Source organism: Pleurodeles waltl, chromosome 9 (assembly GCF_031143425.1).
Source record: "Pleurodeles waltl isolate 20211129_DDA chromosome 9, aPleWal1.hap1.20221129, whole genome shotgun sequence".
Classification (NCBI taxonomy): domain Eukaryota; kingdom Metazoa; phylum Chordata; class Amphibia; order Caudata; family Salamandridae; genus Pleurodeles; species Pleurodeles waltl.
In genome coordinates, this window is record NC_090448.1 from 1084791317 (window position 1) to 1084816380 (window position 25064).

A 25064-nucleotide genomic window follows, 5' to 3' on the forward strand; every position below is an offset into this window, starting at 1 on the left:
GAGAAGAGCCTCCCCAGCCCATGTTACCTTGGAATGAGGTCTATAGATCAGACTTCGTGGAAACACAAAGGCTGAGTTCTGCAGCAAGTTGATGTGCAGCATAGATGGCATATGAAAGGAACCCCTATAATGACCTTGCCCGTATGAGGTGTAATTATACAGCGAGTGTAGGATTCCTGACACAGGTATTTTCCTAAACAACTGATAATGTGGCTGACTTGTGTCCGCAATTACATGAACACTCCCTAACAAGTGTACATTATGTTCCAGTCACACATAAGTGAAAAAGGGACATTATGACAAATACCTACATACATCACTGATAATGACCCCTTTTCAGAATTACACTGATAAGTCAAAGTAAAACATTTCTTATAAAATGTAAGCAGCTGCAGAAGTGCTAAAAGAAATAACAAAATAAATGGAATAAAACAGAGCATGCTAAATAGGTAAAAGGTTACTAGGTAAAAAGGGCAACAGGCCTGCAAGTTGATGGCTAATCTGACTCCTGGGCCCCAGAGGTAGGTAGCCCATTTGCTACTACCCTACACTCCCCTTAGTTCAATATTTAGGAGGCCCCCAGGAAGGACAAAGAAGAGGAGGCCAGCTTAAGAACTGTGGACTAGCTGTGGACTTTGGCGCTAAACCCTGCCTACCTGCTCCTGTCCCGACAATTGCAAGGATTTGACTCATCCTGCCACTGTGCACCCTCCCAAAGCCTTGGAGGCCTGCCAGCACTTTGCCAACCAGACTGCTTCTCCTTTAGAGTGAAGGAACAACTTCCCTGCATCAGCAGCACCAGCTGCGACTGCCAGGTCCCCTGTGTTGCTGACCAACGGGTCCACAGAGGGAGCAACCCACCAGGAGGAGGATCCTGAGTGTCCAGGACATCAGCCCGTCGACCCATCCAGTCTTTGAGATGCTGGGCCTGCCCGCAGCCTACCTGCACCAATACCTGGGGACACTGTCACCAGCTGTATGTATCAAGGCTTGTTGTGTTCAGTCTGAACACCACTGTCGAGAAAACTAACCTGCACGACGTGGGACTTTGAGAGAGGCCAGCTCCACACCAAAAATTGTCTTGTATGTTCCTTTCCCCTCTTCTGCAGGTACACCTAGAACTGTGAGAGCCTCAAACTCAGAGACCCACAGGAGAAAACACCTATGCGTGGGTACTAAACCTACGGTGCCTCTGTGGTCCTGAGACCGTCAAGAGCCTAACCCCTCTTTGAGTTCTGCCGGACTGGTCCCACAGTCCCTACTTGCAGCCTTTTTCTTACAGGTACTTTTCCCCACTGATTGAACAGGTAGTGTTCAAGGCTACTAATGTTGGAAGCACCTCTGCACCCGAACAAACCAGGGCAGGTAAATCCAAACTGTTGGTGCATTCTTGAACCTTGGTCCCTACTTACCTTAGTCCAGAAGAACAGTCCTGTGAGTCATTTGCAAGTGATCCTCAGAAGTGCATGTTCCTCCCGTAGGGTAACATTGCCATGTTCGAGGCTCATGCCTCAAATCTGACAGCTGTATTTTCTGTATTTTTAAATACTGCTAACTCGAAAAGTACTTACCTGATCTTGACTTGAAGATCACTGTATTTAAACTGATATAAAAATCTATGGTTTTTTACTAAATTGGTCTTGGGTTTCTTCTCGAGTGTGGTGTCTCATTTATTGACTCTGTGTGTTCAACAATTGCTTAACACTACCCTCGGATAAGCCTAAACTGCTTGCCCACACTACCACAAAGAGAGCATTTGGGATTATTAATTTAAGCCGTGTAAGGGTCATGTGGACTAACAGCATGGTGTGTCCCTATATTGGTACACTACATGTATGGCCAGCTTCCTACACGGAGTGTCATAGAATGGAGTGGCACACAGTGTAATAGTGTATGGAGGAGTGGAATAGAGTATAGTGACGCTGAGTGGAGTGGTGTAGAATGGAGTGGCACAGAGTGGGGTGGCATAGAGTGGAGTGGCGTAGAATTGTGGTGGGTAAGTCTAATGGTGTAGAGTGGAGTGGTGTAGAGTGCAAATAGAGTACACTGGGGTAATTGAAACAGAGGTAGCGTGTAAGTGTCTGAACGGACATAGATGAAATATGTTAGGAACATACATTATGAGGTGTAAATAGTAATTTTCAGTAGTATGTTTGAATAGTGTAAACAGCGTTAATTTTACAAGTTAAAAAAAAAACTTGCTATATATTGTACCATGGTATACCGCAGTACGTGGGGATGAGAAGTCAATATGTGATTTGCTAATAGCTGTGTTACCAAAGGTAAAAGGCAGCCATGTAGGTTTTAGAACAGTTTGGCTGCAGTCTGCATTTTGCTGCGTACAGGGTTACAGTCTTACATATAGGTAAGTAGTAGGTTTTACTGTTGTCCACTATCTACTCCCACTTTATTAAAGTGGTAATAGGTAGATACATTTATGAATTTCTATATACTGTTACAGCAGTTTAGGGAGAAATGCACTTTTTAAAAACATTTTTGTAAGTAGTGTGGTAATTTATAGGAATTACTGTGTTGCTCCATAGAGTTTTTGGTGAATATTTAAACTTGTTAAAAATAGAAAATATACTGTAGTACACTATATTTGTAAGATATAGGGGGTTATTCCAACTTTGGAGGAAGTGGTAATCCGTCCCAAAAGTGACGGTAAAGTGACGGATATACCACCAGCCGTATTACGAGTCCATTATATCCTATGGAACTCGTAATACGGCTGGTGGTAAATCCGTCACATTTGGGACGGATTACCACCTCCTCCAAAGTTGGAATAACCCCCATAGTGTATCACACTGTATTTTTAACTTTTTAAGATATATATTTTAAAAAAAATGTTTTAGTTTAGGTACCAGCAGGTTGATGTGAAGCCCAGACCCTGCCAGATACCAAAGACCTCTCATCTACACCTCTCCCAGATGGCCACCCCATACCAAAAGTGAAGCATCTGTCACTACAGCTAGCTCGGTTTGGGGAAGGGAGAAGGGTCTGCCACTGAAACATTTGCAGTTCGTCAGCCACCACTGGAGATCTCTGGACCTGATGTATGTGAATTCATGGAAAAAAGAAAACTGAGAAACCACATTGGAGTTAACTAAATTATGGAAAACCAATTTGAAGGAAAGACAATTTTAAGGAAATACACAAATACACAAATATCAAAAATTAACGGAAAGATTTTAAAGGAAATATAATTTTACAGAAAACTCCAAAATTATATCAAAATTGGGTGGAATTTATGGGAAATGGAGGATTAAGGGAAGGGTTATGTCAATGAGTGAAGAGATGTATTTAGGAGTCAAGGATGGGTGGAGTGTAAGGGTGGTTAGTGTTTTTAGGGTTCAGGAATGCGTGGAGTACAGTGACATTGAGGGGGTTTTAGGGTTTACTGATGTGCAGAGTTTAGGTATGGTGATGGGTTTTTGAGATTCACTGTTGGGTAGAGTTTAGGGGTGGTAAAGAATTTTAAGTTCAGAGATGGGTAGGGTTTATGGGAAGAAAGAGTTTTGGGGCTCTGGAATAGGTGGAGTTTAGCCTAGTGAGGGGTCATAGTGGTTCAGGGATGGTTGGAGTTAAGACTTGGTGAGGGGCTTTAGGGTTAAGCACTGGTGGGGTTTATAGGTAGCAATGGCTTTTAGGGATCGGTTATGGGTGGAGTTTAGGGGGGGATGAAGGGTTTTCAGGTGTCTGGGATAGAAAGTGAATGGGGTAGTGAGGGTTTTCTAGGAATCGGCAATAGGAGTGGTGAGGGTTTTTAGTGAACAGGGATGAATGTCTTTTAGTGGTGGGGAGTGGCTGTTTAGTTTTCAGGAATGGCTGGGGTTGAAGAGATAAGAATGGATTCTTAGGGTTCAGGAAAGGGTTGAGATTAGGAGTAATGAGAAGTCAGAGATGGGTGGGGTTTAGGAGTAGAAAAGGCGTTTTGGTTTCAGGGATAAGTGGAATTCAGGGGACAGGAATAGGTGTTGCTTAGGCATGAAGTTTTTTCTTTTTTTGGAGGGCAAGGATGGATGATGTTCAGGGGTTGTGAAGGTTCTGAGATGGATGGTGTTTAGGGTTTGTGAGGGTTCAGCACATTAAAAACATCTAAAGTAATTGAGAATTAAAAAGATATAATGTCCTCTGAAAGAAAGCACTCCAACAAAAATGCCTTTTAAAGTAATACCTGCAGCCAACACACTTACACTTTAAAAAAAATAAGCAAGCTAAACCGAATTTCAACAAAACGGCATAGAATTGGTTTCCATGACAGGGTTAGTGCCATTTATACAGCAAGTTTTAATTAAATCTTTTAGGTGAAATGGATTATCAGTAATGGCATTCCATGAAATTGTTTTTCTATGAAATCACATACAAACATCTGGACCATGTTGGAGAGAGTCCCTTGATGCTGTGCCGAATGTGCCCACTGTGCCTTCAGGTCCCACTGCAGAGCCTGCATATGCCAACAGGCCTGTGTTGGAAGCAGGATGCAGGAGGCCATGAGGCTCAACAAACTCAGGTTTGTTCTCACCGAAATCCAGGATGGAAGCTGAAACTTTGGTATCAAAGCCTGAATATCCTGGACTCTTGCTCAGAAGGATAGGTCTGAAATGGCACTGTGTTCGGAATAGGTCTGATGAAAGGGAGTGCCTGAAAGAGAGTCAGGTGTGACTTCGGCACTATTATAGTGAACCTCAGCAAGTGAAGGCAGTTCCCTGTAGGCTGGAGGTAGGAGGCGACTGCTGTGGCGAGCCCGCCTTCAACAGTCAATCATCAAGGTAGGGGAGGGCTGGACGCCCTGACTTCAGCAGATGAGCTGTAACCACCGCCATCATATTGGTAAACACCCAAGGGGCACTGGTAAGGCCGACGGACAGCATAGCAAACTGAAAGTGCTCTAGGCCCACCTTGAACTACAGGTAAAATATGTGAGCAGGCAGGAAAGGAATGTAGAAATATGCAACTTGTAAGTCCAATGCTACCATCCAGTTTCCAGGGTACAGTGTAGATAGAACTCGGGCCGAAGTGAGTATTTTGAATTTCTCCTTTTTCAGAAAGAGATTGAGAAGGCACAGGTCTAGAACAGGATGAAGGCCTCCATCCTTTTTGGGTGCCAGAAAGTAGTCGGAATAGCAATCATGACCTACTTCTGATGCGGCACCCTCTCAATGGCTCCATTGGCCAATAGAGTCAGCACTTCCTCATGGAGCAAGGAGAGGTAGTCCTCCATCAGAAGGTCATATGCAGGTGACACGGGGTGGAGTAGACCCTTTGGACGACCTGTAAAACCCAATGGTCTGAGGTCACTGACCTTCTGCGGTGCAGGTGATGGCGTATCTTGCCCCCCACTGCATGCCCATGATGGTCAGTGCCCAAACTTAAGGCTTTTGGAGGCTTTGGCTGCCAGGAGGGAGTGTAGAACTGGCCTGATCTCTAGCTACATGCCCCACGTGATCCAGGCGACCCGCATCCTTGGTCATGAAAGGCTGGAAAGCCTGTTGGCTGTAGTGGCTGGGAAGATATGGACATGATTGGAAACACCTCCTGTGGCCATGAAAGGGTCAGAAGGCAGAACTGGGCTTGACGAGGGACCATGGAGAAGGCCAAGGGACCTGGCCATAGTGCTGCTATCATTACAGCACGCTAGCACAGAGACCACCTTTTCTCGAAAAAGATGAGAGCCTTCAAAGGGCATGTCCATAAGTGAGGCTTGGACATGCCATGAAAAGCTAGTGGTTTTCAGCCAAGAATGGCGCCGAAGGGCCACTGACGGTGAAATCACTCTACCCAGCGAGTCAGTTGTTCCAGTCCACATCATATGGTAAACTTTGCTGCATCTTTCCCGTCAGCAATAGCTTGGAAGAGTATGGCTCTGGCCTCCTTCAAAACCATAGACAGCATTTGCACAACTGAATCCTAGATCGTGTGGGAATACTGGCTCCAACAGGCCCGCAGTATTCACCGACTGCAGTGTAAGGCTGTCGTAAGAGAACATCTCCTCTTCCCAAAAGTATCCAGCCTCTTGGATTCCCTATCCGTTGGAGTGATTGGGAACACCCCAGGGTTGACCCTAGACATGGAGGCTTAGACCACAAAGCTCTCTGGGTTGGGCTGTGGGATAAGGAAACTGGGGGGGGGGGGGGCAACTGTCCTGTGCAAAGAAGCTCCTGTGCAGGGCTTGGATCAGGCCCTGAGCAGGACGTTGGTAAGGGCTTCATTAAAACGGAGTAAGGGTTTGGATGGGGCGACTCCCTGCTGAGGCACTTCTGTCAAGACGTTCGTCTTGACTGCGACTGAGGGCAACTGAAGATGAAAGGCCTCAGCTACCCTACACACCACAATAGCGAATGAGGCGCGTCATCTGTAGTTCCAGTAGGAGAAGAGATCAAGTCAGTGTCCAGTGAGGTGTCTAACCCACTGGCCTCCACCAGTTCCTAATACTGGCTGTGCTTATTTTCATGTAGAGAATACTAGTATCCATAAGGTTCTTCAGACACCTCCCATTTGCCTCTTTCTCCAGGCCCGTAGAAGGAAAAAGGCACAGGCTCCAATCCAGAGGGCATAGTCCCGGTTGTTGCCGGAACTGATGTTGAATGACACTTGTCCGGCTCCCTCTCTGAGTAGGAAATGAAGATGGGGATGGTGCTGCTGTGGCACCAAGGGCAAATCCGTTGGTGAAGATTCAGTGGGGGGACAATAAAATTCTTTCAGCTGAATGGGGTCCCTCTGGTTCTGGAAAAATCATGAAAATCGCAGAACGGAGACTGACGTGCAAAATTAGGTGTGCCGAAGCTCCCACATGTCAGAAATTCGTCGGGACCGGTGAAGTCGAAGAATTCTTCGACTTCATAGATTTCTTTTTGTGGTGGCACTTATCTAGCGACTTTGAACGAGATGATAACCGCCGGATGCTGCTCCGCGAACAGTCCCAGGACGTTCTACGCAACCGTGATCTTGAGTATTGTGGGGCGCCTGGTGCCAGGGAGTGAGGAGCTTGAGGGAACGCTCACTCAACTACTTTGGACGCATAGCACAGTAGCACTCGCAGGTCTTAGATGCGTGCACCCCTTTCCAAGCATCGCAGATAAACCAAGTGTGGGTCTGTCACAGACATCTACCTATGACAGGCATCACATGGTTTGAAACAAGCAGGTTTCTTTGGAGACAACCTATCACGCTAGGAGAGAAAATCTCTTGAAAAAGGGTTTGACAAAAGTAGAGAAAAAAAAAAAAAGACAGTAAAAAATTTACTGAGGGTCGCTCCTTACAAATCAGGGTTATCTGGCGTGGAAAAGAAGTAACTGACGTCAGCGTGCCAGAGTGGCGCCTACACAGACACCATGCATGTCATTTTTGGGGTGAACAACACCAACACGCAGCCGAACGATGCCAACTACTGGCATGTAGGGGTACTGTTTGAAAACTTCCAGCTCAAGTCTAACATCAGGAGAAAAGGTAAAGAATCTGTGGCCAGAAGTCTCTATCACATGTAGTAAACACACATCAAAGCAGGTGAGAGCAGTGTATACATGCAGACCCACCCTCTGCTATTACCACCTGTAAAGACAATCCTAGGGCATACCCCACCAACCTTAACATGGCCTGTTTTGACCGTATGTCTAGCTGACAAATGGCCAATAAATGTGCAAAAACCACAGCGGTGCAAACAGTATTACATAAAATGAAGGCCCTCATTATGAGAAGCCAAGTAAATGGGCCAGATTTTTCTCATCATGGAGTTACCGATATGGGTGTACCGGTAAGACGTGAGGTGGAGAAAATGTGGTCATTACAAATTGCACCCTGAAAGACGACTACAAAAAATAATAACCACTGTTTGGAAATCAGTAATTCCTGGCCCACATTCACCAGTCATTCCTATATTTTTTCCCTCGAACTTTCAACATGGATATTTCAACGGTTTCCAACAGTCAAAATCTGTGGGTGAAAGTAACGGTCTTGCTGGGTGAGCTCATAATTCTGGTAACTACTGTAACCATTTCAAAGGTCCAATCACAGAGATCAGTAACCTGAGTACCAATTAATTGGGTTCTAGTAATATCGACCATTCGAAGTCCTTAGAAGTGACAGAAAAGCAGTTTAAAGTGCAAAATACAAACAGGTTGTAATTATTATTATTAATATTATTATAATAAAAGGAAAAGGAGCAGAAGTAGTCTTACGGAAAGAACTCCGCGTTAAATATGAAACTCAACAGGAGCTCGTAAGCAAGGTGCTCACTGCCAGGCAGCAGGCGACCTAGCAACATCATGGCAGCACTGTGGTACAGAGAGACATGCTGGGAGTGATCCGGGCACGCGACTGCCTAGAACAGAATGAAAATAAAACATGTAATACAGTGACACACATTTTTACATACTAAAATACAGAACTGGCAAAATCATTGTTAAAAAACTGGGGAAGGCAAGGCAATATATACAAGCTTGCTGAGCATAACCATTTATAGGAGCTGGCTAGCTTATTTTATTAATGTTAAATAACATTAGCAATGTTCATATCATATTACACAACTTGCCTAAATTATAATTGGTAACAGTAGCAGCCTAAGTTGCACTCATTTTATTAACGTTCTAAGGATGGAAAGTTGCTTTGGCCCTGACAGGTTTTACTCGCATGCCCTGCAGACTGCAGAGATTTCTGCTGCAAGAACTAAATCCACTCCTCTACTTTACCATGTCAATCTGTGGAAAAACTGCTGTCCAAAGAAATATGAATAAAGAAAGACATACTTCCATTCCTTGTCAAACACAATCTTTGGTATAAAACAACAAATTTATCCAAAAGGCATCTGCTCCAGCCTTTTCAAAATCTACTTTCAATCTTTGCCTAGTCTACCCCATACATTCTCTCATGTTGCTATGATCACAAAGTTATGGCTTTGATTAAGTGCTGTCTAAAACTCTTGCTGCCCCCCTGTATCTGTGCCCAGTGACTACTTTATTCAACCTTATGACACGTCAAGCCTTGCTTGAAGCAGCAGTCTTGCGGCGGACAGACCGTTCTCCTGATTCTATCGCCCATCTATTATGTTATGTGGATTTCTAGAGCGTGGCTAATCACCCGTAAGAGTATCCAGATGCTGAGTAAGGCAGGCCTGAGCGAAGAGGAGCAGATCATGACAGTTTCGTTTGGAACAGTGGTGTCTTGAGGTTCCTTTGGAAGTCTATGGGAGAGGTTTTGAGGTGTTGTCTCACATGCAAATAATGGCATTTCCTTCTTATTTTGCATCCTGATATTGCATGTTACCTCAAAGAACTACCCCCCACTATATTCCTAAAATCCTGCATATAAAATGCACTTTAGCCGGAAACTTTCACTTGTTGCTTCTCTCTTTTTTCTTTCGAGTGACCCCTCTTTTATTTCCATTCTATGTGTGACTCCTCTCAAATTGTAGGTAACTCTAAGTTGTATGCCTGTGTCTCTATCATTGTATTTTTGCAAACTGCCCACACCCTATTTCACAGACCACAACCTCTCCTTCATTGAAACCTTATCCCAGCAACCTAACAATACCTTAACTCCTCTAGCCCATCTATTCATCCCACAAACCATCTGCAGGTGCTCAGATAGCCCTCACTAAAGATCACACCTAACTCGTATTAATGTAATCTACCCCAAGGGAGTAAATGCACGGAATAGTCGCTTTGAGAATATAACCAATAAATCAATAACTGGGTAAACTACTAACACTGAATTCTGGAGAAGTTTACTACGCACTGCAAAGTGCTTCACAACCTCTCTAAGTGTAGTAAGGACTAAATAATAAAATATTAACTTAACAAAGTTTTGCTCCTTCATCGGCCCAGGCATGTGTTCGCAGCTGGCGGGGGACTGCGCATTTACTGAAATAGGGTGCACTGTCTCAGTCTGTATTTAACGCACCAATTTAAAGGTAAGCCCTGGCATGCACAGGGACAGTATGCCTTATATATAATGCAGCTCCTGGTGTAGAACCCCATAGCTCCTGCTTTGCAGATTATCTTTCTATTGCCTCCAGGATTACTAGTTTCAGACTTTCTTTCAGACCTAACTTTTGTTTATCATGCTGAGCACCCACTGGCCCTTAGAGATGACACCTATGGGTCATTAAAGGATTACACCACACACCGACCAGAGACTGCAGTTACAAGACGAGTACCAAACCTTCTTGCATCCGTCTAACCTTTCGAATGGAGCAGAGCAACTCCGAAAGAGGAAGAGGATGATCTATTATAATTGCATTTATACAGCGCTTACTACACTTGACGAGGCGCTGAAGCGTTTTTCAGCTAGCAAGCTACTCCGGAACCCAAAGGTGGATTAGTGGTTGAATGGTAGAGGGAAATGTAAATTGTTACTGGGAGTGGTGGAAGTGGCAGAGATGAACTGTTTGCTTGCAATCGGTCTGTAGTTGTGTCATGGGGGTCCCGGTTTGTTTTCTTTAATGATGGGCTTGTGCATGTCTGGACATTATACTAGTGCGTAGGGTACATGTGGTAGTATAATCAGGTTTGTACAGCAAATCCTTGCCAGCCTCGGCTCAGTCAGTCCTTACCCCAACTGTGACATGCAAAGAGCCTTAAAGGGCCCTATCACTCCACATGAAATCTCTCGGCCCGTGGCTTGAACACATAACGTCTGATCCTAGAACTGATCATTCTTGTGATATCATACATTCCTGCAAAGGTCACTGACCGAGGACGAAAACATTTAGGTTTAGATCCAAACTTAGTCTTCTGTCCGCTTCTTTTTAACCAGCATTAAAGCTTGAGGAGGTTGAAAGGAACCTTCTGGTTATACAGTCTACAACGCAATCCACATGAACCTCTTGAAATGGAATCCACACATTCTAGTATGATTTCTTTCCCTGCACTGACATTTCTTAGTTTCCATGTATAAGGCATATGGTGGAGGAGGAGGTGGACACTTTCCTCAACCAATGGCCATGGTAACCACTGCGGACTGCTCTGGCAAGTTCCCTCCTAAGGGCATCGCCCTTTGGTGTTTCATACGTCACATGCAAGTCATGCAAAGGGATATGCGCTGACACAGAACAAGCATTATGGGTAGTTTCATTAGTAAAGCCTTCATATTGAGAACGGTTGTCTGAGAACACAAAGTCAACCTGAAAAGGATGAAAGGAAGCAGGCTTTGAAATTGGAAGAAAAGTAAACCCAATGATTTCAATGTACTGAGCGTTAAAAAGAACATGTTTTGTAGGATGTAAAAGTTCCTGTTCAACTCGGAAGATCTGTGTCAGGTGGAGAACGACTTTCCGGTTCATCTCAAGTAGAAGAAACATGCTACTTACACTATAAGCAACTGTTCACAGCATTTAGTGCTGCAGATTCATATGCTTAGCATAATCCTTCCATCTAGCGTGGAGCTTGGACATTTGCAAGTTGTTTTTGTACAAAGAAGTCATGGGCACCAACTCCATGTGAGACTGTTTTCCTAGAGGGTGACAGTATTTATGAAATGTGAATGGAGTGATGGTGTGGCAGGCGCAGTGAGCAGCGACATGTAGTAAGCAAGAGATCTGCAAAAAAAATCAGGCAGCCGGACAGTGAGTGATGGGGCACATGTGAATTTACAGAAGGACACCCCACTCTACGAGCAGATGCTGACCGGGTGAGTAGCCTGTTTTTTGTTTGTAGCATGTGTGGCTGTAGATATACCTGCTTAGCATAGACCGTAAAACAGTGCCCTCTAAAAGCGTTGGCTGATGCATGAATGATGTAGAAGACGGGAACAAAGTCCTTTCTGGCCCACCATGGCCTGTGGCCAGGCTAAGATAGCCAAACAATAGTGCTTGATAAATCTGTGTGGTGTTCTGGAATTTTGCAGTTCCTTGTTTGGTGAACAGGTCTAGCTGTGGGTCCCCCAGCATTAGAAGTAGGACTTGCAGGTGTAGTTCCTGCTCATGGACTAGTTGAAACATTCTGCTGAGCAGGTCTAGAAAGTTGTCTTCTTTTCCCAGACAATGTTGCGCCATGAGGCTGATGTTGTGGCACAGTACCCAGTGCCAAATCCCCTGTGGTGAGAAAGCTGGGGAGAGTTTGTGCCACCTTGTTTTGTGAGTAGTGGATGGCTATCAGTATAAGACCCCAGCCTGAACCCTCTAATCAGCAGTGATTTCCAAGAGAGTAAATGGCATATCCTACCCAACAGGTGAGGTTGGATAAGGGGCTGGCGGGGCAAGTCACTCTTTGGAGTTGAAAGCTCATTTGCTGGAACCATCCTCCCCTTACCCCTGTAGGTCCTTCTGTCCGCTTGCTGGTGAAAAGACTGCCCTGCCTCTGGTAGGAGTTTAGCTCCTATGGTAAGGTAGTTTTGCCCCACCTCCAAGCTCCTGTCCGCCAAAGATGGCCCTGTCTGTATAATGTGGTTTTGAGCGTCGCCATGGATTTAGCGGTCTCCTTAAATTTCCTCATTTTCTTCACCATCTCACTAACCTATGGCCCGAAGAGGTGCTACCTGTCAAACAGGAAGTTTAGGAGATGCTGCTAGACCTCACATTTGAACACAGAGAAACAGAACTAGATGAAACACCTGAGGATCATGCTTGTATTGATGCCCCTCGACGCAGTGTTCACAGCTTCTAATGTGCAGCAAATACTGGCATTAGAGATAATTTTGCTCTTGGCAACTATCTTCTCCCCTTGTTTTTTTTGCATTGCTCTCGGAGATGCAGTTCCTGTTGCTCCTCTAGTTGGGCCCTATCATATCTAGACAGGACCGCAATGGAATAGGCTATATCAAAATGCACTGCTGCCACAACTGCTACCCTCTTACTTGACTGAATCTTTCTCTTTGCTCTCCTTATCAATAATGGAAGCATCAGCAGTGGCCTGAACAGAGGCACACTTGCAGGCGGTGTGGACAACCAAACAAGTGGGAGGAAGCTGTTTCTTGATATGCGCACAGTCAGTAGGACATAGTTTAAACTTTTTTGCCCCTTGGGATCTCAACTCTCGCATCAACAGGCTCCTTGAAGTTCTCAGAAACAGAATTTAGCATGGCCTTTAACATTGGCAAGAACTGGATGGTGATTTTGAAAGCATCTCCATGAGGAAACTGTCCTCTTGTTGGGTGATATGCATATCAACTTATGAAAGCTGAGGCGCTTTGAATCATCTAATGATATTCCATTGTGTTGTGTGGGGGTGAGGCTCTTACTGGGTAGAGCTCCAAATCAAGATCATCTGGACAGTCTGCAAACAGTCATCACAGGGTCATCAGCGAGTCCTAGGCCTGAGGGTTGGTTCTAAGGGTCAAGAGTCATAAGGTCTGTCAGGCTCTGAATAAAAAAGAGGGGACCCTTCGAGTGATTGTGGAGGCAATAACTGTGGTGTGCACGGGTGTGGTGGAGGAGGTGGGGAAGTGGTGGAGAGAAAGTTGGGGTTTGTGGTAAGGAAGAGGACCAAAGGCCCTGCCTTCCACTTCTTCGGTGCAGGCTTGGAGGATGGAGACTTTGATTTTTCTGTAAGGGGCTCTGAAGGCACTGGTGGAAGAATCTATGCCAAACTCCTGCCTGTAACAGGGTTAAAGAACAGAAGAATCTGCCTGGCACCAAGTTCCTGCTGCAGTCTTTTGAGGATCAAAACCTCAAAGCCTCAAACATCCTCTGACTTGAGCATTAACGAAAGCTTCAGCGTTAACAAAAGTTTCAGCACAAGCACAGCTGGTGGATTTGGTGCAATTTTCAGGTGGGACCAATGATGCACCTGGAGCAGCCTGGGTTCAACTGTTGGTTAAGGTCGACGTCCTTGTATAGACGATTGCCCGGGATTGAAGCCTTTTGCCAGTGTTGTCCGGAACTAGAAGATGGCAGGGGCCCTTGGCTAGGTTTCAGCTTGTGTCTGTGGTCGGGGCTTGATGCTTGTATCCCATGGGAGCAGTGCTTTACTTTTGCATGGGTTTTTATTTTGGCCCTGTCTTAGTGTTAGAGGCCTAGGAGATGATAGTATACTCACAACCTTATGCATGATTTTGGACTGATGGCTGCTTGTCTTCTGTTTTGGATCAATATCCTCCATTTCATGCTCCAATGCACTACATGTCATGGTCTCAAGGTGGGTGAGGGGTGCACGTCCAAGAGACCAGATCGTCCGGCATCTTCCGGTTCTTAGATGCCAAAGGAATCTTCTTCCACAAAAATGTTCAGGGTCTCAGGAGAGCTCTGCTGGTACATCTTCTAGTGTGCACAGTGCTGTTCACTTACCTCAGTGGCTTTTTTAACAAAAGGCAAGACACAACATGCAAGAGGTGTCATCTTGATCGAGGAAAAGGCACGGATATCATACTTTGTGGTGGCCCGCCCATGAATATTTCGATTTGCAGCGAAGGCAAATGTTGAAATGGTATCTGTTGCATCATCCAAGCAGCAGTCTCAGGCAATGAAGGACTGGAAGCAGCACTCCCCTCCCGGGAGGAGCGAGCCCCTTCATGCCTGGTGCATCGACAACGGTCTCCAATGCTGCTAAAGGCTTTCATGGAGGATGAAGGGACCGTAAGTTAGTCGAGTCTAACGCAACATGACTGAAATAGTACCAAACTGGGTCGACAAAATAAGTTGAGGACATGACAAACTCAGAGCCCAATTAGTATATGTCCGAACTAGGTGGGAGAAAAAAAAAACTAACATGGAGTCAGTGCTGCTGCACAATGTACACCAAGAACAGCCACACCGGGGGTGTGGCATGCAGATGAACATGGCAGCCGCTTTCTAGAGAGCTCCATAGCCCAAAAATGCCTGCCTATGAAATCATGCTTCAATCCGAACATCCCCCGCTACATCTAGCCCGGGGCTAATGCAGCTGAAGGAGATCTACACCTAAATGGCAAAATACATCAAAATTGACAACTTGCTTTCACCCTACTCTATGCCACCAACTCTACAACAGTCTATGCCCCTTCACTCGACCATACTGTACCGAGCTCTACTTTACTCCATGCCACCCCACTGTAAAACACGGTAATCTACTCTACGACACTACTCTACTCCTCTATACAACACTTTCTGACACTCTTCAACATGCCAGGCAACTCCACTGTACCACACACCACTCCACTCTACAACACTTTACGTGACTGTATGCAATGCCAGTCCACGTCTCTGTACTCTACACTACACAACTCCACTATTTTGCATAACACTTATGCAACCCCATCCTACAAGACCCTACTACACTCTGTGCCACTGTACCACACTGTACTCCCACTCTATGCCCTTACACTACACTCTACTCTATGCCCTTACATTTCCGTGTACATTAGACATTCTAAAGTTATCTTAAACCTTTAATTTAGAATTTACACAACATCATCGAATTATTATAAAGTGTGCCCCTCCATACACAGTGTCTGCAACTCGGTTGCCACAATTCGTTAATTATGACTTGCCACTCTAACATACACCTTGTTCTTCTAAAAAATGATGTGATTTGCGATGTCATAAGTGTTGTTCTAAATCATGGGTACTCACAAACTTTTTCTCGGGGGCCAAAATTGCAGTATGGTTTGCGGCCGAGGGCCGCACTGAAGTGACAGCGGGGGGCGGGGCTTAGAGGGGGCGGGGCTTAGAGGGGGAACAACCACCCCACCCCCTTTTTCAAAACAATGCCCCTACCCCAGTAACACACACAGCGCGCACACATACAGAGCCATCTGCTCTCACCCCTACCCCAGTAACACACACAGCGCGCACACATACAGCGCCATCTGCTCTCACCCCTACCCCAGTAACACACACTGCGCCATCTGCACACAGCGCCATCTGCTCCCACCCCTACCCCAGTAACACACACAGCGCCATCTGCACACAGCGCCATCTGCTCTCACCCCTACCCCAGTAACACACACAGCGCCATCTGCTCTCACCCCTACCCCAGTAACACACACTGCGCCATCTGCACACAGCGCCATCTGCTCTCACCCCTACCCCAGTAACACACACAGCGCCATCTGCTCTCACCCCTACCCCAGTAACACACACTGCGCCATCTGCACACAGCGCCATCTGCTCCCACCCCTACCCCAGTAACACACACAGCGCCATCTGCACACAGCGCCATCTGCTCTCACCCCTACCCCAGTAACACACACAGCGCCATCTGCTCTCACCCCTACCCCAGTAACACACACTGCGCCATCTGCACACAGCGCCATCTGCTCTCACCCCTACCCCAGTAACACACACTGCGCCATCTGCACACAGCGCCATCTGCTCCCACCCCTACCCCAGTAACACACACAGCGCGCACACACACAGCGCCATCTGCTCTCACCCCTACCCCAGTAACACACACACACAGCGCACACACACAGCGCAATCTGCTCTCACACCTACTCCAGTAACACACACTTCATTAAAAACAAATAAATAAATAACCAAAGAGCCTTACCTGACTCAAAGCACTGTAAAGATGCCACAAATGTGGAACAGCAGGCAGGCAGGCGGGCAGCAGACGTGGAGCCGGTGACAGGAAGCAGACGACCAAAGCCCCATAAAAGTTAGCTGCAAGCGCTGACTTTTATGGGGCTTTGGCTTCCAGGATCGTCAGGGCAACGCCATAAACAATGGCCGCCGTATGTAAACATAGAGGAGGGCCGCGGGAGCATGCTCCCGCGGCCCTCTTCTATGTTTACATACTGCTGTCATTATGATGTGGCGTTTGGTGTGCGTCTCGCGGGCCGCCATGCTAGGTCCGTGGGGCCGCTGGCGGCCCGCGGGCCGTACTTTGAGTACCGTTGTTCTAAATGCTATAATTTTAGACGGTATAACATATAATATGGAGTACAAGCAGTGCATGGAGAAGGAGCAGGTTATAGCTTATTTATTGTGCCTACCTAGTTGAATACACTGTGTGTGGAGGTGCGCAAGTACTAATAATTTGCAGGTGTTGCTTAAAATATAAATATGTATAATTATAACTTTAGGATTTCTAAATGTAGTTTAGTTTCAGATTGGTTTGTATAGACAGAATAAAGTGGTACTAACTATAAGAACGGCTTAACCTTTAGTTTTTTTCAATATGGAAAATGTCACTTACCCAGTGTACATCTGTTCGTGGCATGAGACGCTGCAGATTCACATGCTGTGCATATCCCGCCATCTAGTGTTGGGCTCGGAGTGTTACAAGTTGTTTTTCTTCGAAGAAGTCTTTTCGAGTCACAAGATCGAGGGACTCCTCCCCTTTCGGCTCCATTGCACATGGGCGTTGACTCCATCTTAGATTGTTTTCCCCGCAGAGGGTGAGGTAGGAGTTGTGTATATAGCAATAGTACCCATGCAATGGAGTAAGTATGTATGTACATAATGTGATTAAAAGTGTTATATTTACAAGTTTATTTTTATCAACTTATAACGGCTACAGGCTCCCGGGGAGGTGGGATGGCGCATGTGAATCTGCAGCGTCTCATGCCACTAACAGATGTACACTGGGTAAGTGACATTTTCCGTTCGATGGCATGTGTAGCTGCAGATACACATGCTGTGCATAGACTAGTAAGCAGTTATCTCCCCAAAAGCGGTGGTTTAGCCTGTAGGAGTTGAAGTTGTTTGAAATAAAGTTTGTAGTACTGCCTGTCCTACTGTGGCTTGTTGTGTTGTTAACACATCCACACAGTAATGTTTAGTGAATGTATGAGGCGTAGACCATGTGGCTGCCTTACAGATTTCTGTCATTGGTATATTTCCTAGAAAGGCCATGGTGGCACCTTTCTTCCTAGTGGAGTGTGCCTTTGGTGTAATAGGCAGTTCTCTCTTTGCTTTAACATAACAGGTTTGAATACATTTAACAATCCATCTGGCAATGCCTTGTTTGGATACTGGATTCCCTGCATGAGGTTTTTGGAAAGCTACAAACAATTGTTTTGTTTTGCGAATTTGTTTGGTTCTATCAATGTAATACATTAGGGCTCTTTTTATGTCTAATGTATGTAATGCTCTTTCAGCTACAGAGTCTGGTTCTGGAAAGAACACTGGGAGTTCCACTGTTTGATTCAAGCGGAACGGTGATATAACTTTTGGAAAAAATTTGGGATTTGTGCGTAGAACCACTTTATGGTTTGTGTATTTGTATAAAGGGTTCTTGTATGGTAAAGGCTTGTATTTCACTTACTCTTCTGAGAGATGTGATAGCTATTAGGAAGGCTACTTTCCAGGTTAAGTATTGTATCTCACAAGAGTGCATGGGTTCAAATGGTGAACCCGTGAGTTGTGTTAATATAATATTGAGGTTCCACGAAGGAACTGGTGGTGTTCTTGGTGGAATGATCCTTTTTAGACCCTCCATAAATGCTTTTATGACTGGGATTCTAAATAGTGAAGTTGAATGTGTAATTTGCAGATAGGCAGAAATTGCTGTGAGATGTATTTTAATGGATGAAAAAGCTAACTTAGACTTTTGTAAGTGTAGTAAGTAGCTTACAATGTTTTTCGCGGACACGTGTAATGGTTGAATTTGATTATTATGACAGTAATAAACAAATCGTTTCCATTTATTTGCGTAGCAATGTCTTGTAGTAGGTTTTCTAGCCTGTTTGATGACCTCCATACATTCTTGTGTAAGGTCTAGATGTCCGAATTCTAAGACTTCAGGAGCCAGATTGCTAGATTGAGCAATGCTGGATTCGGGTGTCTGATCTATTGTTTGTGTCGAGTTAACAGATCTGGTCTGTGTGGTAGTTTGATCTGAGGCACTACTGACAGGTCTAGTAGTGTTGTGTACCAAGGTTGTCGTGCCCAAGTTGGTGCTATGAGTATTAGTTTGAGTTTGTTTTGACTCAATTTGTTTACTAGATATGGAAGGAATGGGAGAGGGGGAAAAGCGTAAGCAAAATCCCTGACCAACTCATCCATAACGCATTGCCCTTGGAGTGAGGCTGTGGGTACCTGGATGCGAAGTTTTGGCATTTTGCGTTTTCTTTTGTTGCGAATAGGTCTATTTGCGGTGTCCCCCAGTTTTGGAAGTAGGTTTGTAGTATCTGGTGATGAATTTCCCATTCGTGGATCTGTTGGTGATCTCGACTGAGATTGTCGGCTAACTGGTTTTGAATTCCTGGTATGTAGTGCGCTATTAGGCGAATGTGATTGTGAATCGCCCAATGCCAAATCTTCTGTGCTAAGAGACACAACTGTGTTGAGTGTGTGCCTCCTTGTTTGTTTAGGTAATACATTGTTGTCATGTTGTCTGTTTTGACAAGAATGTGTTTGTGGGCTATTAGTGGTTGAAATGCTTTTAATGCTAGAAACACTGCTAGTAGTTCTAGTTGATTTATATGAAGTTGTTTTTGCTGAGTGTTCCATTGTCCCTGGATGCTGTGTTGGTTGAGGTGTACTCCCCACCCTACCATGGAAGCATCTATTGCGATCACGTATTGAGGCACTGGGTCTTGGAAGGGCCGCCTTTGGTTAAAATTTATAGGATTCCACCATTGAAGCTAGGTGTGTGTTTGGCGGTCTATCAACACTAGATCCTGAAGTTGACCCTCTGCTTGTGTCCACTGTGTCGCTAGACACTGTTGTAAGGGCCGCATGTGTAATCTTGCGTTTGGGACAATGGCTATGCATGAAGACATCATGCCTAGAAGTTTCATCACTAATTTGACTTGATATTGTTGGTTTGGGTGCATGCCTTGTATTACATTTTGGAATGCTTGTACCCTTTGTGGACTTGGAGTGGCAATCCCTTTTTTTGTGTTGATTGTCGCTCCTAAGTATTGTTGTATTTGACACGGTTGTAAGTGTGATTTTAGGTAGTTTATTGAGAACCCTAATTTGTGAAGGGTTTCTATGACGTATTTTGCATGTTGAAGACCCTGTTTCTGAGTGTTGGTTTTTATTAACCAATCGTCTAGCTACGGGAATATGTGTATGTGCTGTCTTCTGATATGTGCCGCTACTACTGCAAGGCATTTTGTAAATACCCTTGGTGCTGTTGTTATCGCGAATGGTAACACTTTGAATTGGTAATGTACTCCTTGGATTACAAACCTCAAATATTTCCTGTGTGAAGGATGCATGGATATATGGAAGTACGCATCCTTTAGATCTAATGTTGACATGTAGTTTTGTTGTTTGAGCAAGGAGATCACGTCTTGAAGTGTTACCATGTGGAAGTGATCTGATTTGATGTAAAGATTTAGGGGGTTATTACAACTTTGGAGGAGGTGTTAATCCATCCCAAAAGTGACGGTAAAGTGACGGATATACCACCAGTCGTATTACGAGTTCCATAGGATATAATGATTTGTCACAAATGAGTATTCCTTACATCCAGTTTTTTTTTTGCATCTACCACAGTTTCATTCTAGACACATATGGTTTTCTACTTTGGCATAATTATGCTGTTTGAAAATGCTGCAGAGCCTTAACCACTACAATACTTAATTAGCTCCCCTGCAGAACTACCTGCAATTTAGATGGCTTCTTTTTATCTAACATACATAATCAATTATGCTCTACATTGCACCATTTAAACCAGTTTTTCTCAATATTCTTTGGGAGAGCTTCTCTGTCTTCAAATCCACAGGCGAGGACCAGGCTTGCTAGCTGCACCCACTCACATGGTCCAAATGGTGGCTGTTATGAATATTTTGCCAGAAGTGGTTTTGGTTCTCAGTCCAGCTCACAGTATTTCATGTGCAGTTGCTTAGGTACTATGGGAAGAAGACAGACACATTTTCTGACCTAGATGTCCCATTAGAATAACCTGCAGGACAACTTTTTGATTCCTCTGCACTCAACAAAAAAAAGTATGTGTTTGTGATCTTTGGAAAATGTCTCTTTTTAACGGGCACTTGTTGGGAAGTACTCCTTTACCTGCAGCCCTTGAGGGCGCTTTGCTTTCAGGCGAGAGTATGTGCTAGGAAGATGAAAAACTCATCTGTGATGCCGTAGAAGTTGACCAGGTGTTGGGACAACCTTAATTTATATTTTATTTTAGCTACTGGTTAGAGATAGGCCTTGGCCCCAATCAGCTATAAAGTGCAGGAGTTCCTCGAATAATAGACGACGCAGATCTAACGGTATGGTACATAGTTTTTCAGTTGAGATGTACTGGGACAGTCACATTTAACTGGAACTGTACTACTCAACACGATGTTTAACCGAATCAGAGGTTTTAACGCTTGCTGGTGAAACATGCAGTGTTCTTCAGGTACAAGTTCAAATCCTGGCAGTACAAAAAAAGCCATCAGTCTTTGGACGTTGGGTAAGTTGAGTAGTAGTAAACTGAGTAATAGTAAGACTTGTCATTTACACTGTTTGCATGATTTTACACCATACACAGAAAGATAAAATGACTTGCATGTGATCAACTAATCTTAGGGTGAAATGGTGAAAGTTGGATTAGAATATAGGCCTCTGGCCAGTTTCTTCCTGCCACTAGGCCACAACTCCCTACATTTCAAAGTGTGAGATTCCTAGCAGCTAAATGGAACCTGACAAGCTGGATGGGGAGCTAGGGCAATCACCGAGAAGTCTGTAAGTCATCTCAGGAAGTCGCTTTATGGAGCGGAACACAGATTTCAAATGTGCACAGCATATTTTAGTGTACGGTAGCCCTGTTCTAGAGAAACAGATGCAATCAAGTCCCAGAAGGAAAGTTAAAGATTTTGTGTCAGGACTGGGCAGTGCTAGTGAAGTGTGCCATCATAGTAGATCTGCAGCGGTTTCCTGCAGAACAGAGAATGATAGATAACGTTTGGTCCATCTGCAAGATGGTATCCAGTAAAGTGAGAGTGAAAGTTGTCCTTGCTTTTTCTTACCATTTAGAATGATCGCAGAGTTTATATATCTCCCTTAGTAAATGTGTAAAGAGCAAGTGAACCCTCTAGTTAACAGGTAGCATTTTACAAAAGTCATAAATAAATGACACAACAATGTAAATGCAAGAAAAACATTAAAGTGACTGCTTACCGCTTTCTGTGCTAGCGAGAGAACAAAGTATTGTAGGTGGTACTCGTGACGAAGGATCCAGGAAGAGCAGTGGGTTACACTGGGTGATGGAGATGTCCAGCTTTGTCTTAGGTAATTAATCAGCTCTTTGAACTCCAGTACAAAAGCGAACTATAAAAGAATGAGAAATATATATATAGTTAGAAACTCTTATGTGAATGGAGTAAATAATCAGAATCATCCAGTATTTTTAAATTCATGGAAACATAATCTTCTATAATCTAATTTACAGTGCTGCAAGTAAATCAAACTAATACAGTTCCCCAAAAAACATTCACAAGTTTTGATTCTAAAATGCAGATTGTAACTAAAAGCAGAGGGTAGAAAGATCACAGACATTCTGAAATTATACAGTCTCTTTATTGGTACTAACACATCTATATTATGAAAAGCATCTGCTTTGGCGTTTCTGACCAGCTTTCTTTCAAATCAGTTCCATATGAAGAACATTAAGCTACACAGATTTGGAGGCAACATTGTCCAAATTTGAAGCCCTGCGCATGCCAAATATGGTGCAAGACTGGTCACTTTTTAATAAACTGGAGAGTGGAGCAAACATGCCCCTTTCCAATTAGAATTGGTATCCTGTAGGTGTGCATAATACAAAAACTGCTTAAGAAAAATCCACCAAATGTGTATGGCTTGGCAGTATTTTCATCATTTGTTGCCTCTCCAAGGTCTGATAAATTTAATTGTCATCGTTATTAATGAGAGATAAACCAAAATGAGTGTTTCCTGCAGGCGTCAGTGTGGTAAGCATAAACGATAACGAAATCCAGTAAAGTACAACAAATGCTTTACGAACGATGGAATAACTCAACAAAATATGCAAGCACCATTTATGCAGATGTGTTCGATATTCCAGTTCTCTCAATGCTCATAGACAGTGGGAGAAAACTAAAAAAAACTCTATGCTTATATGGATAGATCTTGGGCCTGCCAACTTACACAATTCTTTTCCTAGCCTGTCATGAAGACTGGAGAGAAACATTAACTGTCACACAGGTCTTCAATCCCATCACAAAGGCGTAGCAAGGATCGAGTGTGTGCCACTCGGGGCGGAGGGTGCGTTAAGGGAAGGGCATCAACTACTCCAGTTATCACTGGGCTTGGCGTTGAGTGGGGGAGTTATTCTTAGCTGCACCCCCTTCAAAAATATATATTCCCCATGCCTTGCCTAAGGATGGGAGATTATTTCCTCCTTACCCAAGGACCACGGAGGGAATGCCCACAACCCTGCCTTTCAAAAATACTAGCAGGGATTAAAAAGGCACAGGGGAGTTCAGCTGCCCCAGTGCCAATCGCACTTTTTCTGCGGTTTCTAAATACATCGAAAATATTTAAATTACCTCTTTACCCAAGGTTGGATGAGTAAATATTATCCCTTCCTCCATCTAATTTTCCAAGGGTCAAATGGGGAACAAAAGTGGTAGATCACAGCAGCTCGGAGATGCCCGAGTATCATATGCACCCCTACAACCTGCCGCCAACTCAGAGTTTGGAATGGGGAATTATACAATCACACCTGCCTTGGGCGATAGCAGAGGTATTTGCTACACCTCTTAATTTTGCTTAAATGCACTTTCACCGCACAGACCAAAGATTCATCCCAGCCGTGCAAAAGAGCTTAAGTAAATGTCTGTACCCTTAAATGCTCCATTTTTGTCTAGGTCAATGGCAAAGTAGGAAGGCCTGTTCACATCTGGGAACAAGGTAGAGAGACAGCTATGAACAGTTGTGGACCTCCTTCACCAACCCAAAAGTGAGGGTGAAGGAGAGTTGAGCCAGCTCAGAGCTATTCCACTGCCCTGGACACAAGTTGCCAGGTACCATAAGGCCCCTTTCCATTACCCTCGTTCTAAGTACACACCCGCAAATGGGCAAAGTGGATAAGGGCTTGTTTAACATCCAATCCCCGCCCTTGGGCAAGGCAGGAGGAACATGTACCACCTCTGCTCTTATGCAAAGTGATGATGGGAATGAAAAACACCCACCCTTGGGTAAGGGGAGGGAGGTAAGTGTGGACCATGGAACAAATATGGGGTGATAAATAAACACACCAGCACTCTTGGGCAAGCCAGAGGAAGATATGAATTAACTCTTGCCGGATTGTGAAAACCGTACCGATGCTGATGAAGATTGGAAGAGACTATCTCAAAATAAACAAAACCACCAACCTTATGCAAGAAGGAGGGTCTAAACATACACCTCCCTTTTGAATAAGGCAGGGTTGGGGACATGTGCCTATTTTCAACATAAATCCACCTTCCCTTAAAGAGGGCAAAAACACTGCTTCCCATATGGGAGCAGTTGTGAAAGGGCACTGGGGAAGGATTTTTCCCCCATGCCTATTTCACCCTAAAAACACACAAAATGTGAAGAGCTCAGCACCCTAATCACAATACTGAACAGACGTCAGGCCACTTTTGAGGTATGGTGCTCCTCCTTATCGTGGCGAATTTTGTCGAGCGCGGGGACATGCACCAGTAACCCCAGCACACTTTTTAAAATTGCAAAAAAGGCACAAGACTAGCTGTCCCCAGTTTCTTGGCCATTCACTCTACAAACATCAGGGTGAAGGAGGCTGAGAATAGCTGACTGTTGTTTTGAACCTCGCTTGCAATAGTGAACCGAACACACTGGTAGGTGTCCGCTGAGCCAATACTCCTGCCACACCAAATTATGGAACAACGATGGCCAAGACAAGTGCAAGCTAGCTAGCTACCGCAGTCCAGGGTTTGCAGGTGCTGGTCCAAAAGTTTCCAGCCCCCTTTAACATAAAACCAATTCGGTGAAGGAGATCTAGGGCAGCTGAGCTGCCAACCTCTTCACTTCTACTATTATAGAAGACGGATCATGTATATAATAAAAAAGGCCCTGAAAATACTAAAATTAAAAAGGAGTTATGGGTGATGGCACTTAACAGTGTCACAGCATAAAACCCAAAAAGACCAGAAGTGTGAAAGTTCTGTGGTACATTAAACTTAGATTGTACCCCACCACTCACACTCATCGTTAACTCTCACCATGCCATGCATCTTATCAAATAGTAAAGAGATTTCCACACACTACGTAATGTACAAAATCAAAAATTACATCTGCAATG

The 25064-nt window shown here is 44.5% G+C and overlaps 1 protein-coding gene across 3 annotated transcripts in view; it reads right to left on the reverse strand.

The window, feature by feature from the left end:
• Positions 1–25064, reverse strand: part of RPAP1 (RNA polymerase II associated protein 1) — a 251935-nt gene that overhangs the window by 17106 nt on the left and 209765 nt on the right. For all 3 annotated transcript variants that reach the window (XM_069208759.1, XM_069208760.1, XM_069208758.1), the window contains exons 20-21: positions 21920–22069; positions 8178–8320 (exon numbers count right to left, since the gene is read on the reverse strand). In XM_069208759.1, the coding sequence (XP_069064860.1) occupies positions 8178–8320; positions 21920–22069 (293 nt within the window). The remainder of the gene's footprint in view (positions 1–8177; positions 8321–21919; positions 22070–25064) is intronic.